Source organism: Aquarana catesbeiana, linkage group LG08 (genome assembly GCF_042186555.1).
Source record: "Aquarana catesbeiana isolate 2022-GZ linkage group LG08, ASM4218655v1, whole genome shotgun sequence".
NCBI lineage: Eukaryota > Metazoa > Chordata > Amphibia > Anura > Ranidae > Aquarana > Aquarana catesbeiana.
In genome coordinates, this window is record NC_133331.1 from 153,398,605 (window position 1) to 153,411,901 (window position 13,297).

The 13,297-nt window shown below is 40.5% G+C and overlaps 1 protein-coding gene across 2 annotated transcripts in view; it reads left to right on the forward strand.

Annotated features, from left to right (window-relative positions):
- Nucleotides 1–13,297, forward strand: part of PALD1 (phosphatase domain containing paladin 1) — a 450,641-nt gene that overhangs the window by 402,572 nt on the left and 34,772 nt on the right. For both annotated transcript variants that reach the window (XM_073596575.1, XM_073596576.1), the window contains one exon: nucleotides 3,089–3,241. In XM_073596575.1, the coding sequence (XP_073452676.1) occupies nucleotides 3,089–3,241 (153 nt within the window). The remainder of the gene's footprint in view (nucleotides 1–3,088; nucleotides 3,242–13,297) is intronic.

Consider the following 13,297-nt stretch of genomic DNA (forward strand, 5'->3'; position numbering starts at 1 on the left):
AGCTGACCAAAATTGCACTGCACATGTGCGAGATCGGCAGGTGCATGCTGGGTAGCCAGCATGCATGGAATCCAGGACGAAGGACACTGTGGCTTCAGATGCCCACACTGGAGATAGCCACGCTGAGTGGAAACTTCACAAAGTAAGTAAACAATGTTGCACAGGTAGAAAACTGGGCATAGTTTACAGCATACCTTTGTTACATTGCACGAGGCATGAGTGTTCTAGGGATATTTTTATCTTAAAAGTCATATTTTGGCCAGAACTCTGCTTCAAGTTATTTCCAGCATTTTGTACAATTCTATTCTCCATTTCATTTGCAATATTTGGGTTCTGCAGGAATATTCTGCTGCTACATGTTTGTGTTTATTTCCTTTGATCAGTATCAAATAACACTATGCAGTATAGACATTATAGTAGAGTACTATGTTTTGAAATGTAAGTGCAGCGTTTCTTAAAAGGTAATTAGTTTCTATTCTAAGAAGCTATGGCAGCACATTAATAAAATATTTTAAACAAAATAAACACCACCCAAAATAGTCATGGAGCTTTAGTGAGATCCTAATTGGTCACATGGCAGTCTTCCAACAGATCTGAATGCATTTCACCTACCATAATATCTTTTTCATTAGAAAACAGGCTTCTGACATCCTCATCAGAGTTTGCTTATATACAGCGATTCCTTTAAAGGGGTTGTAAACCCTGGTGTTTTGTTCACCTTAATGCATCGTATGCATTAAGGTGAAAAAACTTCTAACAGTGACCGGCCCCCCAGCCACCCCCCCCCCACCCCCCCGTTTTACTCACGTGACCCCCCTCAATCCCTCGGCAGAGACGCGCTGGACCTCTCTGCCTGGAGTTCTTGACTCTTCGTTGGATAGATTGATAAAAGCACAGCCATTGGCTCCCGCTGCTGTCAATCAAATCCAAAGACGTGGGCGCCGGGGGACAGGGCTGAGTCCTACATTCTGCCTCTATGGACGCAAATGCTGGACTCGGGAGTGCACCCGCAAGGTAACACCCCCCCCCCCCCCGGAAGAGCGCTTCTCCTAGGGGATTATATGATACGGGGAGGAGCTGATAGCATCTCTGGGGGACCCCAAAAGAAGATGATCGGGGCCACACTATGCAAAACGAACTGCACAGTGGAGGTAAGTATGACATTATGGTTTATTTAAAAAAAAAAAAAAAAAACAAAGCTTTACAATCACTTTAATATGCAGAAACGTGTCTTTACCTAGTTGTCTTTGTCTACTCTAAAATTAGTTTTTTTATGCCAAATTACATTTTGAGTAATATTTGCTATGAACTATTAGTAGTACTTGTAGAATACCCAAGATTCACTAAATTATAAATGCATACAGTATTTATATTCTTGTTCCTAATTTGATCTTTTATGCCTGGAAGAAAAAGTTACTGCATGGATCATGTGAATTTACTAAACACCTTATATTTACTGCCTGCATGTCATTTTATTTTAGTTTGATGGAAGCTACCCTTGTATAATGAAATTGTTCTGGTGTCTTTGCACCTTTCTGATCCATGGAATCGCAGCATTTTTCCTCCTTTGTCTCTGGTAACAATGCTTGCTCTATCTGCCATAGGACACTGCTCTGTTATATTCTGGCACAGTTAACCTCTGTTTCAGCAAATGTTACTGCTCGACTGCCATGCTAATACTTTAGGTTGAATGCTGAGTAACTGACCTGGAACACAGATATAGACATAAGACATTGGGGAAATATACTGTTCACTTTTCCTAGAGAAGTTGCATGGGAATGATGGTCTGCCTTGTTTACATAGGCAGACCCCCGTTCTGTCATTTCCCCGAACGATTGCGGGTGTGGACGGCTGATTGGCTCCCGCTGTGCCCAATCACATGCATGCCCCAGACCAGGAAGTGTGAACAACATACAGGTACATTGTTTCGCGCAGCCAGGACGCCCTGCAGCAGAATATGTGCAGTGGGCGGTCCGGAAGTACCGTATTTATCGGCGTATAACACGCACCCTAATTTTAAGAGGGAAGTTTAAGGAAACAATTTTTTTAACAGTACACAGTCCCCACCCCCCTCCCCACTATACAGCCCCCCTCCCCAGTACACAGCCCCCCATCCAGTACACAGCCCCCCTCCCCAGTACACAGCCCCCCTCCCGAGTACACAACCCACATCCAGTATACAGCCTCTCATCCAGTACACAGCCCCCCATCCAGTATACAGCCCCCCACCCTAGTACACAGCTCCCCATCCAGTATACAGCCCCCTACCCCTGCACTCCCAGGAGACCCTCAATCTCCTGGGACAGTGCTGCCAGCATTCTCTAAAGTTAAGAAAAAAATCACTGCCAGCTCCTTCCACACTGCTCCGCCTGTTCTGCAGTCAGAAAAAATAAAGCTATTGAGATATTTACAATCTTCGTTTTATAATGACACGGTGTGGGAGCGGAGCGGTGTAGGAGAAGGGGCTGGCACATGATTTTGTTTATCAACTTTAGACTGTGCAGGCAGCGCTGTCCCAGGGCCAGGAGAGGTGGGGCGGTCGGCCTGACACCCCCCAATTGGTGGCTCCTGGGGCGGACCGCCCAATCCCCGCCCCCTGTTGGTAAAGCATAGTATCGGCGTGTAACACGCAGACACTGTTTACCCTCTGTTTTCAGATGAAAAAAGTGCATTATACGCTGATAAATACAGTAGTTAAAGTGATTTTTCTGCTTGTTTAGAATATGTAAATACTTTAGTGCGCATAGTTTGGGTACAATTTCACATTCACTTTAAAATTAAAGATTTATATTCTTATTAATGCCTTTGACTTCATTAGTGCTGTTCAAGTAGATCTTCATCTCTCGAAGGTTTTCTACCCCTGCTTTGCAAAGTGAATTTTTACTATGGGAAAAGTCCCTTGCAAAGTTAGCAGACTATTTGCCTTCAGTAAATCAACCCCTATGATTCTTGTTTATATACTGTACTGGTAGTTCAAATTATTACTTGTATCTTAGATAAAATTGGTAGTTTAATGGCATATATCTGTAATTTTATGATTTCATAAACATCAAAAGGAGGATTTATATTACTGTTTTTTGTCCATCAGATTAAAACTGCCAAAAGTGTTAAAGAAATGCAGCTACTTCAGCTTCGCAGCATTCAGTACTTGGAGAGATACATTTATCTGATCCTATTTAATGCCTACCTGCATTTGGAGAAGGACGCGTGGCAAAGACCCTTCAGCAAGTGGATGTATGAGGTGTGTACAGTTTTTACTTGTTCCTGTCCTATGTTTATCTAACAACTTCCTCTCATATCAGATGTTTTAAACATTTTGTACTAAACGATGCATTGTTCTAATGCAAGATGCCAACATAAAATAGATTATGGGAAAGACATACATGCAGGAATTATGTGTTCAAATGGAAAATATACACAGATATCGCACACAATTTCAGCACTGCAGTATCCACTCTCCATTGTTCCAGGGTCAACTCTGCAATGCAGATTTTGCTGTAAATAAGTCTTGAAGGCCACTCCAGCTAAAGCTCACCACACATATTACAATTTGATTGTAAAATCTCCTGTAGATCTGCCAACAATTATGTAGTGCAAGACCCTGCCCGATTGGAAACAATTGGTTGGATAGATTAGGTAGGTCCTCATGTTACATAGCTTTGATTGTCGATTGAACTTGATTGTACAGAGATTGTATGGTCATATTGTAATGCTTATGGTGACCCTAACCCTTAAGTTTAGCATTTAATAGAGTGGTAAAACGGTCAGTCATCTGCCATGTTTTTCATTTTTTATCACCTGTGGTCAAATTTCCATTTAACAACTGAAGTTTAAACTTTCTTTCGAATATGTATAAAAAAAAAATGGGCTGGGCTTTAGAACTTACCCACTAAGTGTATTTGTATGAAAATATATATATTACATGTCCAAAATAAAAATGTATCCAGACATATTTTTAAATGATCTAAAGCTCCTCTCTCACCCTGTATCTCATCCTCTATTAAAAAGAGAAGACTCAAACCATGCCTTCATTTCAAGGAAACCTTTGCTGGGGGAAATACTTATTATCTATTCTTCTGTAAATGCTAGTACCCTAGCTGGCATGTTGACCCAAAAGCTTTAATACTTTACTAAATGGCCTGGAATAAACATTTAGTTCTTTTTTTTTTTTTATAATTCTTTTTTTATATCCAATTTATTTATATCCATTTTTTTTATAAATCTTTATTTATATCCAATAATATAAAATGACAACATCACTATACATCCAGAGTATTACCAGACACCCCACAAAAAACAAAAAGAAATGTATACACTTTACAAATTTAAGTCCAGCTTAAGTAAATATTAGCAAATGCAGCCTATGGCTCTCTACTATAATGTCTAACTACTATTCTTCTCAACTAATTTACCTTCAATTATCTAACCCTATTAAGATAGAAATGTATGCTTATTGTTCCGTTTTCTCTTTCCCTAACCCTAGAACCCTACCACCACCCAAACACCAAAAAAAAAAAAGTCCTGTATATCACCTACCCTCCTAAGTAATCCTTTCTATTCTAAAAGGGATCGATCTTTATATGATAAGTATGGAGCCCAAATCCTCCCACATTTCTCTCCCTGTTCTTTCATTGTCATCATAAGGTCTTCCATTTCCTTGATTTCCCGAATTCTAGCCATCCATTGAGCTTTAGTCAGCACAACTGGGCTCTTCCAAAGTGCAGGGATACATGCTTTGGCAGCCATTAAAAGATGTTTTAACAATGAGTTTTTAGATCTCTTATTAGATAAGGGTGTATCCTGACGTAAATATGCTATCGGCTTCCTCTCAAGAGACACACATGTTATCTCTTTAACTGGTTGTTCAACCATATCCCAGAAGTCATTCAACTTTGGGCATTCCCAAAAAAATGTGAAATAGGGTCCCCTCCGATTCCCATCAGCGCCAACAGAGATCGGAGGAAACCTATGATGTAAAACTAATGGAGTTTGATACCATCTTGTAAGGAGTTTGTATCCCCCTTCCTCATATTTGCTCGCCACAGAGGACTTATGTGCGAATAATAAAATTCTATCTTTTTGAGTTTGAGTGAAGTTGGTTTGTAAATCCCTTTCCCATTGTTGAAGGAAAGGAAGGTCCTCTGGGACATTCTCCAGAGTTAACAAGGAGTACAAATGAGATAATGAATGTCTCATTGACTTTTCTTCAAGGCAGGTCTGTTCGAACTTAGGTCTCTTATCTCAGAAAACCTCTCTGATATATTACGGAGATATGCACCCAGCTGAGCACAGCGAAAGAAATCCAGAATGTCAGAGAAATTGCTTACTATTTCATTGCTTTTCATTGGCCTATTTTCTTGAACAAAATGCAACAAATGGGAGGAGCCCGATGAATAAGTCTATTCAATTTAGGATCATTCATTCCCAATTGAAAGGATGGGTTACCCAAAATTGGAATTAGGGGGCTCGGGGAAGGTGAAAGGTCTGTATATTTAAAAACAGACCTTGCAACCTTAAGGGTGGCTCCAGCCAAAGGATGTTTACTGGCCTTTATTGGCGTGACATCTCCTTGAATCCAAGGAAGTCCCGCTAACAGTATGCCCACGGTTGCCTGTTGGAACCCTTGTGAGAATAACTCTAACCAATCTTCCTCACCCCAACAAAATTGTGGTCAATGGTTTACTACTCCCTATCTTCAACTCTCATAAGGTTGTAGGACACATTACACCAAGACCAAACAGAAACAAGAAGAAGAAAAAGAGAAAAGGAAGAAAAAAAAAAACAAGGGACACAATGCAGCCAGGATTAGGCTCATAGACAGACATCTCCTAGTTCATCCCAACTCCAGACTAGATTTGAGTCTTCCATTTGACCCGTATATATATTTTGCCTTTCAGAGAATTCCCTGAGCGATTTCCAGGGGCACTAGCTTTGACAACATTGTTCATGTGTGTCCAATTCACGTGACAAGAGTGTCTCCATTGTCTCAATATGGTCCATCTCTGTAACGCACTCTATCAGAGGTGGAGCCTGTGCCGTTCTCCAATAGCGCGGTATAACTGCTCTTGCTACCATCAGCCAGTGCCTTAGAAGGCCTTTTTTAATGCTTTTATACAAGCCAGGTAAAATAGATAGCAGAATAATTTGTGGTGTATTGGGGACAGCCATCCCAGTTGCACAGGTATGGAGCTGTAAAATTGCCCCCCAACAATCATAGGTAGGTGGACATTCCCACCAGCTATTCAATAGCAAACCCTTAGCGGAATGACAACGCCAACATAAATCTGAGCTATTTGGCTGTATCTGCTGGAGCAACGTCGGACATCTATACCACCGAGAAATAAGCTTAAAATTTGTCTCCTGTGCCTTAGTTGCTAATGACATACAGTGAGTGAGAGTAAACACGTTCTCCCATTGTTCTTGTTTAATTTGAACCTTCAAATCTAAATTCCACTTATCTGTAAATTCTGGGAGGTGCAGATGGAGTTTCAAAATAAGAATCCTATATACTGCAGAAAGAATATGATCTGGTATAATGTCCTGTAAAAGAAGAGATTCAAAGGTATCCAATTCTCTACTAAATACATCCCTTGAAGAAAATGTTAATAAAGATAATTGCCGATATTCCAGCCAATGTGTAATTGATTGTTGCTGTAAAGGAATTAGACTTGACAGCAGTGGGAGAGTTCCCTGGTAAAGAATTTGAGATATTCAATGGTTTGTCTCCTTGCTCCTTGACAGGAAACAACTCCGTCTAACTGCTGGAGGAAACCGAGGGTTGCCGATTAAGGGAGTCATTGGTCCTATTTTGGGAGAAAGTCCCAAATGGGTTTGCTTTTTATCCCAAACACACACTAAATGTGCTGCAAGAAAGGATAAGGAGGAGAGTGGGCCACGGGCAGAAGCGTCTAGCCAGGGAAGCGCCTGGAGACCAAAAGGGGCAATCGACTGTTCTACATGAACCCATTGCTTAAGGTGGGAATGATGGAACCAATTCACTAGCCTAGTTAAGACCACTGTAGCGTGGTAATGATATAGATCTGGTGCCCCTACACCACCCTTAGTTTTGGGGAGTAATAGAGTTCTCCATAGCACTCTAGGTTTATTGCCTACCCAAATTAACTTTTCAAAAGCAGATTGTAAAATAATAAAAGAAGAATGTGGGATCACAATAGGTATAGTTTGAAAGAGATAAAGGAAGCATGGTACTATGTCCATTTTTATGAAGTTGATCCTCCCAGACCATGAGTGTTGAGCTTGATCGTACTTCTTAAGATCCTCTATTGTACGCTGCATAAGAGGGTCAAAATTTTCCCTATACAGCTTAGTAAGACCTGCAGGAATTTTAATACCCAGATATCTGATCGTTTCAGAGCAAATTTTAAATGGGAAATTATTCCCCAGAACCTGGACGTGATGTGGTAGAAGAGACACATCAAGAATTTCTGATTTGGATATATTTACTTTAAAATAACTCATAGCCCCAAAACGCTGACATTAATACAGAATAGAAGGCATGGACACGTGTGGGTTGGCGACATAAAGAAGAAAATCATCAGCAAATGCTGCCAACTTCACCTCCTGTCCATCTATTGGTATACCTGTGATGAAAGGATTTAGGGCTTAAGGCTGTTGCCAGATGTTCCATTACTAAGACGAACAGGAGGGGAGACAGTGGGTATCCTTGACGAGTACCATTTTGAATAGAAAAACTTGGAGAAAATTATTGATTAATCCTTATTTTGGCACTTGGTTTGGTATAACGTGCCATAATTTTTCGTAACACACCTGGCCCCATTCCTATTTGCGCCAAAGTTTGTTCCAAAAAGGGCCAACCCACTCGATCAAAAGCCTTCTCTGCATCAACAGAAAGAAGGCAAGCAGGTATTTTTGCTGCTTGGACATGGTCAATGAGCGATAAGGATTTAAGCATGTTATCACAAGCTTTTCTCCCCTAAACAAACCCAACTTGGTCTGAATGCACCAGACTTGGAATAATGGGTTGAAGACATGAGGCAATCATTTTGGCATAAATTTTTACATCTACCCCAATCAAGGATATAGGCCGATAACTAGAACAGAGCCTTAAATCCTTGTCTGGTTTGGGAAGTAATGTGATATGTGCCTCGAGTGTCTGAGATGTGAACCCGTTGGTAGCAGGTATACTATTGAACACTGAGCATGAATGGTATTGCATGTTCCTTATAAGTTTTATAGAATTTTGATGATAATCCATCGAGACCAGGACTTTTACTCGATGCTGAATTAGTAATTGCTTCTAATAATTCCTCCATTGAAAATGGAGAATCCAAAGAATTTCCACTATCCTTGTCTAATTTTGTAATGGCAGTTTCATGTACATACTCCTGTATTTGATGACCTAAAAGATGGTCTCCTTACATAAAACAAAAATATTGTTTTGATAAATATTTGCGCAAATATCATTGTGCCCTAAAAATCAGTAGCACCTTATTTGTATTCTACTGGTCATGTGCTTTCAGAAAATATATGGTTTTGGGGGGTTTTAACAAACTCTGACAGCTGTAAAGGAAAAATAAGAAAGCAATGGAAAAATTGCAAAAATGGCCTGGCCACCTGAGTGTACAAAATGGAGCACAGGGCCTGGCAGCGAAAGGGTTAATGTTGGAAAGTAATGCATGTGGGTGCTAAAAATACAAATGCAAGTTACTCGCTAGGGGAAGAACCACGGGAGGGAGTCCAAGATAGAAAAAAGATCTGGGGGTCCTAGTAGATGACAGACTCAGCAATGACATGCAATGCCAAGCTGCTGCAAGCAAAATAAGCCGGATATTAGCATGCATAAAAAAAGAGATATACTCAAAAGATAAAACAATAATTCTGCCACTCTACTAGACTCTGGTCTGGCCGCATCTTGAGTATACCGTCCGGTTTTGGGCACCAGTCCTCAAGAAGGATGTGCTTGAACTGGAGAGAGTCCAGAGAAGGGCAACAGAGCTAATAAAAGGACTAGAGGACCTCAGTTATGAGGAACAACTACAAGCATTAAACTTAGTCTCTCTGGAGAAGAGATGATTGAGAGGATATATGATAGTGATGTACAAATACCTTACTGGTGACTGTAGCATAGAAAAACTTTTAAGTCGGAAGGAGTTTGAAAAGACACGTGTCAATTCATTGAGACTGGAAGAGAAGAGGTTTAACCTTAAACTGCGTAGAGGGTTCTTTACTGTCAGAGCAGTAAGGATGTGGAACTTCCACAAGCAGTGGTATCAGCAGGGAATGTCGATTAGTTTAAAAAAACTATTAGATGGCCATCTTAACGATCGCAACATACAGGAATATGGGATTTATTATTGACGTCCACACACACACACCACAGGTGGAACTGGATGGACTGGTGTCTTTATTCAACCTTGCCAACTATGTAAATTAAAGTGTTACTAAGCCCACAACAGTAAAATCAGTCTTTATATGCAGTAAAGCATGCATGTTATACTCACTGTGGCACCTAAGGGGTTATTCCTCTGCATTGTGTAAAAAGGCTGATCCTGTTTCTCCCCTTCTTCCACAGTCCACAATCCATCTCCTGACAGTACAGAGCATTGGGGGCACTCTGTAAATGCTCAGTTTTTTTTTTTAATTATCAAATTTTATTATTTTCTTTTTCATTAGTATACAGCATGTCAATTCATTATTATATAACTTTATATTCCAATATATCCTAAATAAAAGCTGTACAGTTACAATACATTTCATTCCACAATCTTATATGTATATCCCTCCACCCTAACAAAAAAAAAAGGGGGAGTTGCCTCCCTCCTCAACTCTCTCCCTCCTTACACTCTTTATTTATATGGAGGTCGATCGATTATTGCACATGCTCAGTTTGGCGTGTATTGGTAGAGAGTTCTTTTTTCTTAAGAAGGTGCATGTGATCAGCGCAGGACCTGTCCAGACAGAGGGTCAGGGGTCCTGCAGCCTCGTAGGACAGTCAGAAAAGAATGAAAACTCCCCCTACAAGCTTTAACCAGATGACAACTGATAGAAGTCATAAGACTGCTAATATACAATTCCATGTTCGGTATACTGTGGGAGATCTGATATAGTAAATGCAGGGTCCTGGGTTTAGACACACTTTAACCACTTCAGCCCCGGAAGATTTGGCTGCTGAATGACCGGGCCATTTTTTGCGATTCGGCACTGCGTCGCTTTAACTGACAATTGCGCGGTCATGCGACATTGTACCCAAACAAAATTGACGTCCTTTTTTCCCACAAATAGAGCTTTCTTTTGGTGGTATCTGTGGTCACCTCTGCGCTTTTTATTTTTTGCGCTATAAACAAAAAAAGAGCGACAATTTTGAAAAAAAAACGCATTATTTTTTACTTTTTGCTATAATAAATATCCCCTAAAAAATATATAAAAAAACTAATTTTTTTCTCAGTTTAGGCCGATATGTATTCTTCTACATATTTTTGGTAAAAAAATTGTAATAAGCGTATATTGATTGGTTTGCGCAAAAGTTATAGCGTCTACAAAATAGGGGATAGTTTTATGGCATTTTTATTATTTTTTTTTTATTATTAGTAATGTTGGTGATCTGCAATTTTTATCGTGGCTGCGACATTATGGCAGACAGATCGGACATTTTTTACACTATTTTGGGACCATTGTCATTTATACAGCGATCGGTGCTATAAAAATGCACTGCTTACTGTGTAAATGACACTGACAGTGAAGGGGTTAACCACTGGGGGCGATGAAGGGGTTAAGTGTGTCCTAGGGTGTGATTCTAACTGTGGGGGGATGGGCTACAAGTGACACAACAGTGATCACTGCTCCCGATGACAGGGAGCAGTACATCTCTGTCCTTTCACAAGGCAGAACGGGGAATGCCTTGTTTACATAGACATCTCCCCATTCTGCCTCTCCGTGAGACAATAGCGGGCACCCGGCGGACATCGAGTCCACGGGACCCATGGGCTCGCTTACGGAGCATGCGGCGAGGCGCACGCGTGCCGGCACAGTGGCAAATTCAAAGGGACGTACAGGTATGCCCATTTGCGCAGCCGTGCCATTCTGCTGACGTAAATGTACATGCGACGGTCAACAAGCGGTTAAGGATAGCTGGATGGGCAGTGCTTAGCTGAACCTATGGAGTGCCTGCTGGTGACCTGTTTCCTTAATTATTGCATTGCTACTCAGTGGTTAATGAGAGTGCAAAATAGTATTAAAGTGGGGGTCCACCTACATCAACCTAAAAAAAAGTTATTAAAAGCCAGCAGCTACAAATACTGCAGCTGCTGACTTTTAATACATGGCCACTTACCTGTCCCAGGGTCCAGCGATGTTGGCAGGTGACGCCGAGAACCCGCTCGGTTCTCGGCAGCTGCCGCCGCCATCCTAGGTGAGGGGATCAGGAAGTGAAGCATTGCGGCTTCACTTCCCGGTTCCCTACTGCGTATGCGCAAGTCGCGCTGCGCATCGTAACTGGTCCCCGCTATCTCCTGGGAGCTGTGTGTTTCCCAGGAGACAGCGCAGATGGACAGGAAGAGGCGTAGACTCCCATGGGAGTCTATGCCGGAAGTGGGTGCAAATACCTGTCTTAGACAGGTATCTGCACCCCCCTCCCCCCTGAAAGGTGCCAAATGTGACACCGGAGGGGGGGAGGGTTCCAAAAAGTGGAAGTTCCATTTTTGTGTGGAACTCCGCTTTAATATCATATATGACTCTGGCTTCCATGCTTTTGTTTAGGGTCAGTTATTTGGAAAAAAATTAGACCTAAAAACAGCCAGGCTGATAGAATTTTCAGAAGAAGGTGAGCAATTACATTTTTTGTTTGCAGTGCAGGTTTCCTTTAGTTAGTGATGCTAAGAAATTACTAAAGCTCTACAGATTACTTTCCACTCATTTCTACCTTAGTGTTCTTTTCCTGATTGTGATGTGGATGGCACACAAGTACCAAACTCATCTGCTCCAATTTACAGTATTTTAAACTGCAGAGTGCTGCAAGCTATTAAGATTAAATAAACGTATAAAGACTGGAAGCAATCGTTTTGTATTTTACAAAATTTTGTCTTAATTTGCAGTTAAACTTCTTTTCCAGTTTAAAAAAAGGTGCAACATCAAAAAAAGATGTAAAGTGGGCAGATTTTGCCATTTTCTTATTTTTTCTTTATTCTTCCTCTATATCTGTAAAACATAAATTGCCATAGATTAACTTTAGTCAAAATATAATACAAAATAAATTAAGACGCTCCTCATACTAGCTTCATACACCTCTCGGAAACAAAACAACATTTCCCATGAATAAAACATAATTTTGACGTTTTGCTTTTATAAATAGGTCCTAAGAGCAGGGCTGGATTTGTTAAATAAATATTAGATCTCCTGCAGTGCTCTAACTGAACAGCAGAGCACAGATGTTTTCATTTCTAGAGAAAACTTAACTACTTCTAGGAACAAATCTTAACAGGGAGAATTCACTTATGTCATGAATGTCAGCTCTTACCAAATTTTGGGAGCATGCCCAGTCTTCTGTGTTATTTTATATATGAACCTAAAAAGTAATGTATAGCAGTATTGACACAAAAACGGGTTGCTATGTAGTTACCCTTTTAATTACCATCATACAAATGGTTCAGAAACAAATTACCACAACTAGCATACACTTTGCAACTGTACTTTTATCTTAATTGCCTTTTGTAATCCTGAAGCTTCCAATTTAAAGTAGATCTAAAACCAAAACTTTTTCAAAATCTTGGATAGATTAGCGAAAGGTTAAAACCATTGTCAGTTTTTTTTTCTTTCCCATCTGCCTTGTTAGGGATATTTCCCCCTATACTTCCTGTCATGTAAACTCAACTTTCCCCAAATCCCCGAATTGGGATATCTTTCCAATGGGAGGGAAATCCCTCTTAGTTATCCTCATTGGAAGATTTCCCCTCTATTATTGTTCTGGTGGCAACTCAAAATGTTGGATTTACTCTTGTTTACTTTTTTCATTCGTGATCTGGACAGTTAGAGAAAGTGAATCTCCCTAATGGGGACACAGAGAGCAATGAAAACCTGGCAGTGGTTCTAAACCCTCACAACTCAAAAAAAAAAAAAAAATCCCTTCAGCTATTAAGACCCTAAATACTAAATACCATCTTTCAGCAGGTAAAATACACAGACTTTTATATTATAACACAATTTACAAGTGAACTAAGGCTAATTTATAATATGGGTATGGCGAAACCACATGCATGGAACTTTTTCACAGCCTAGCCTCATAGAAGGGCCCCAAATTCAAGGAGTACCTTCAGGGGTTCCA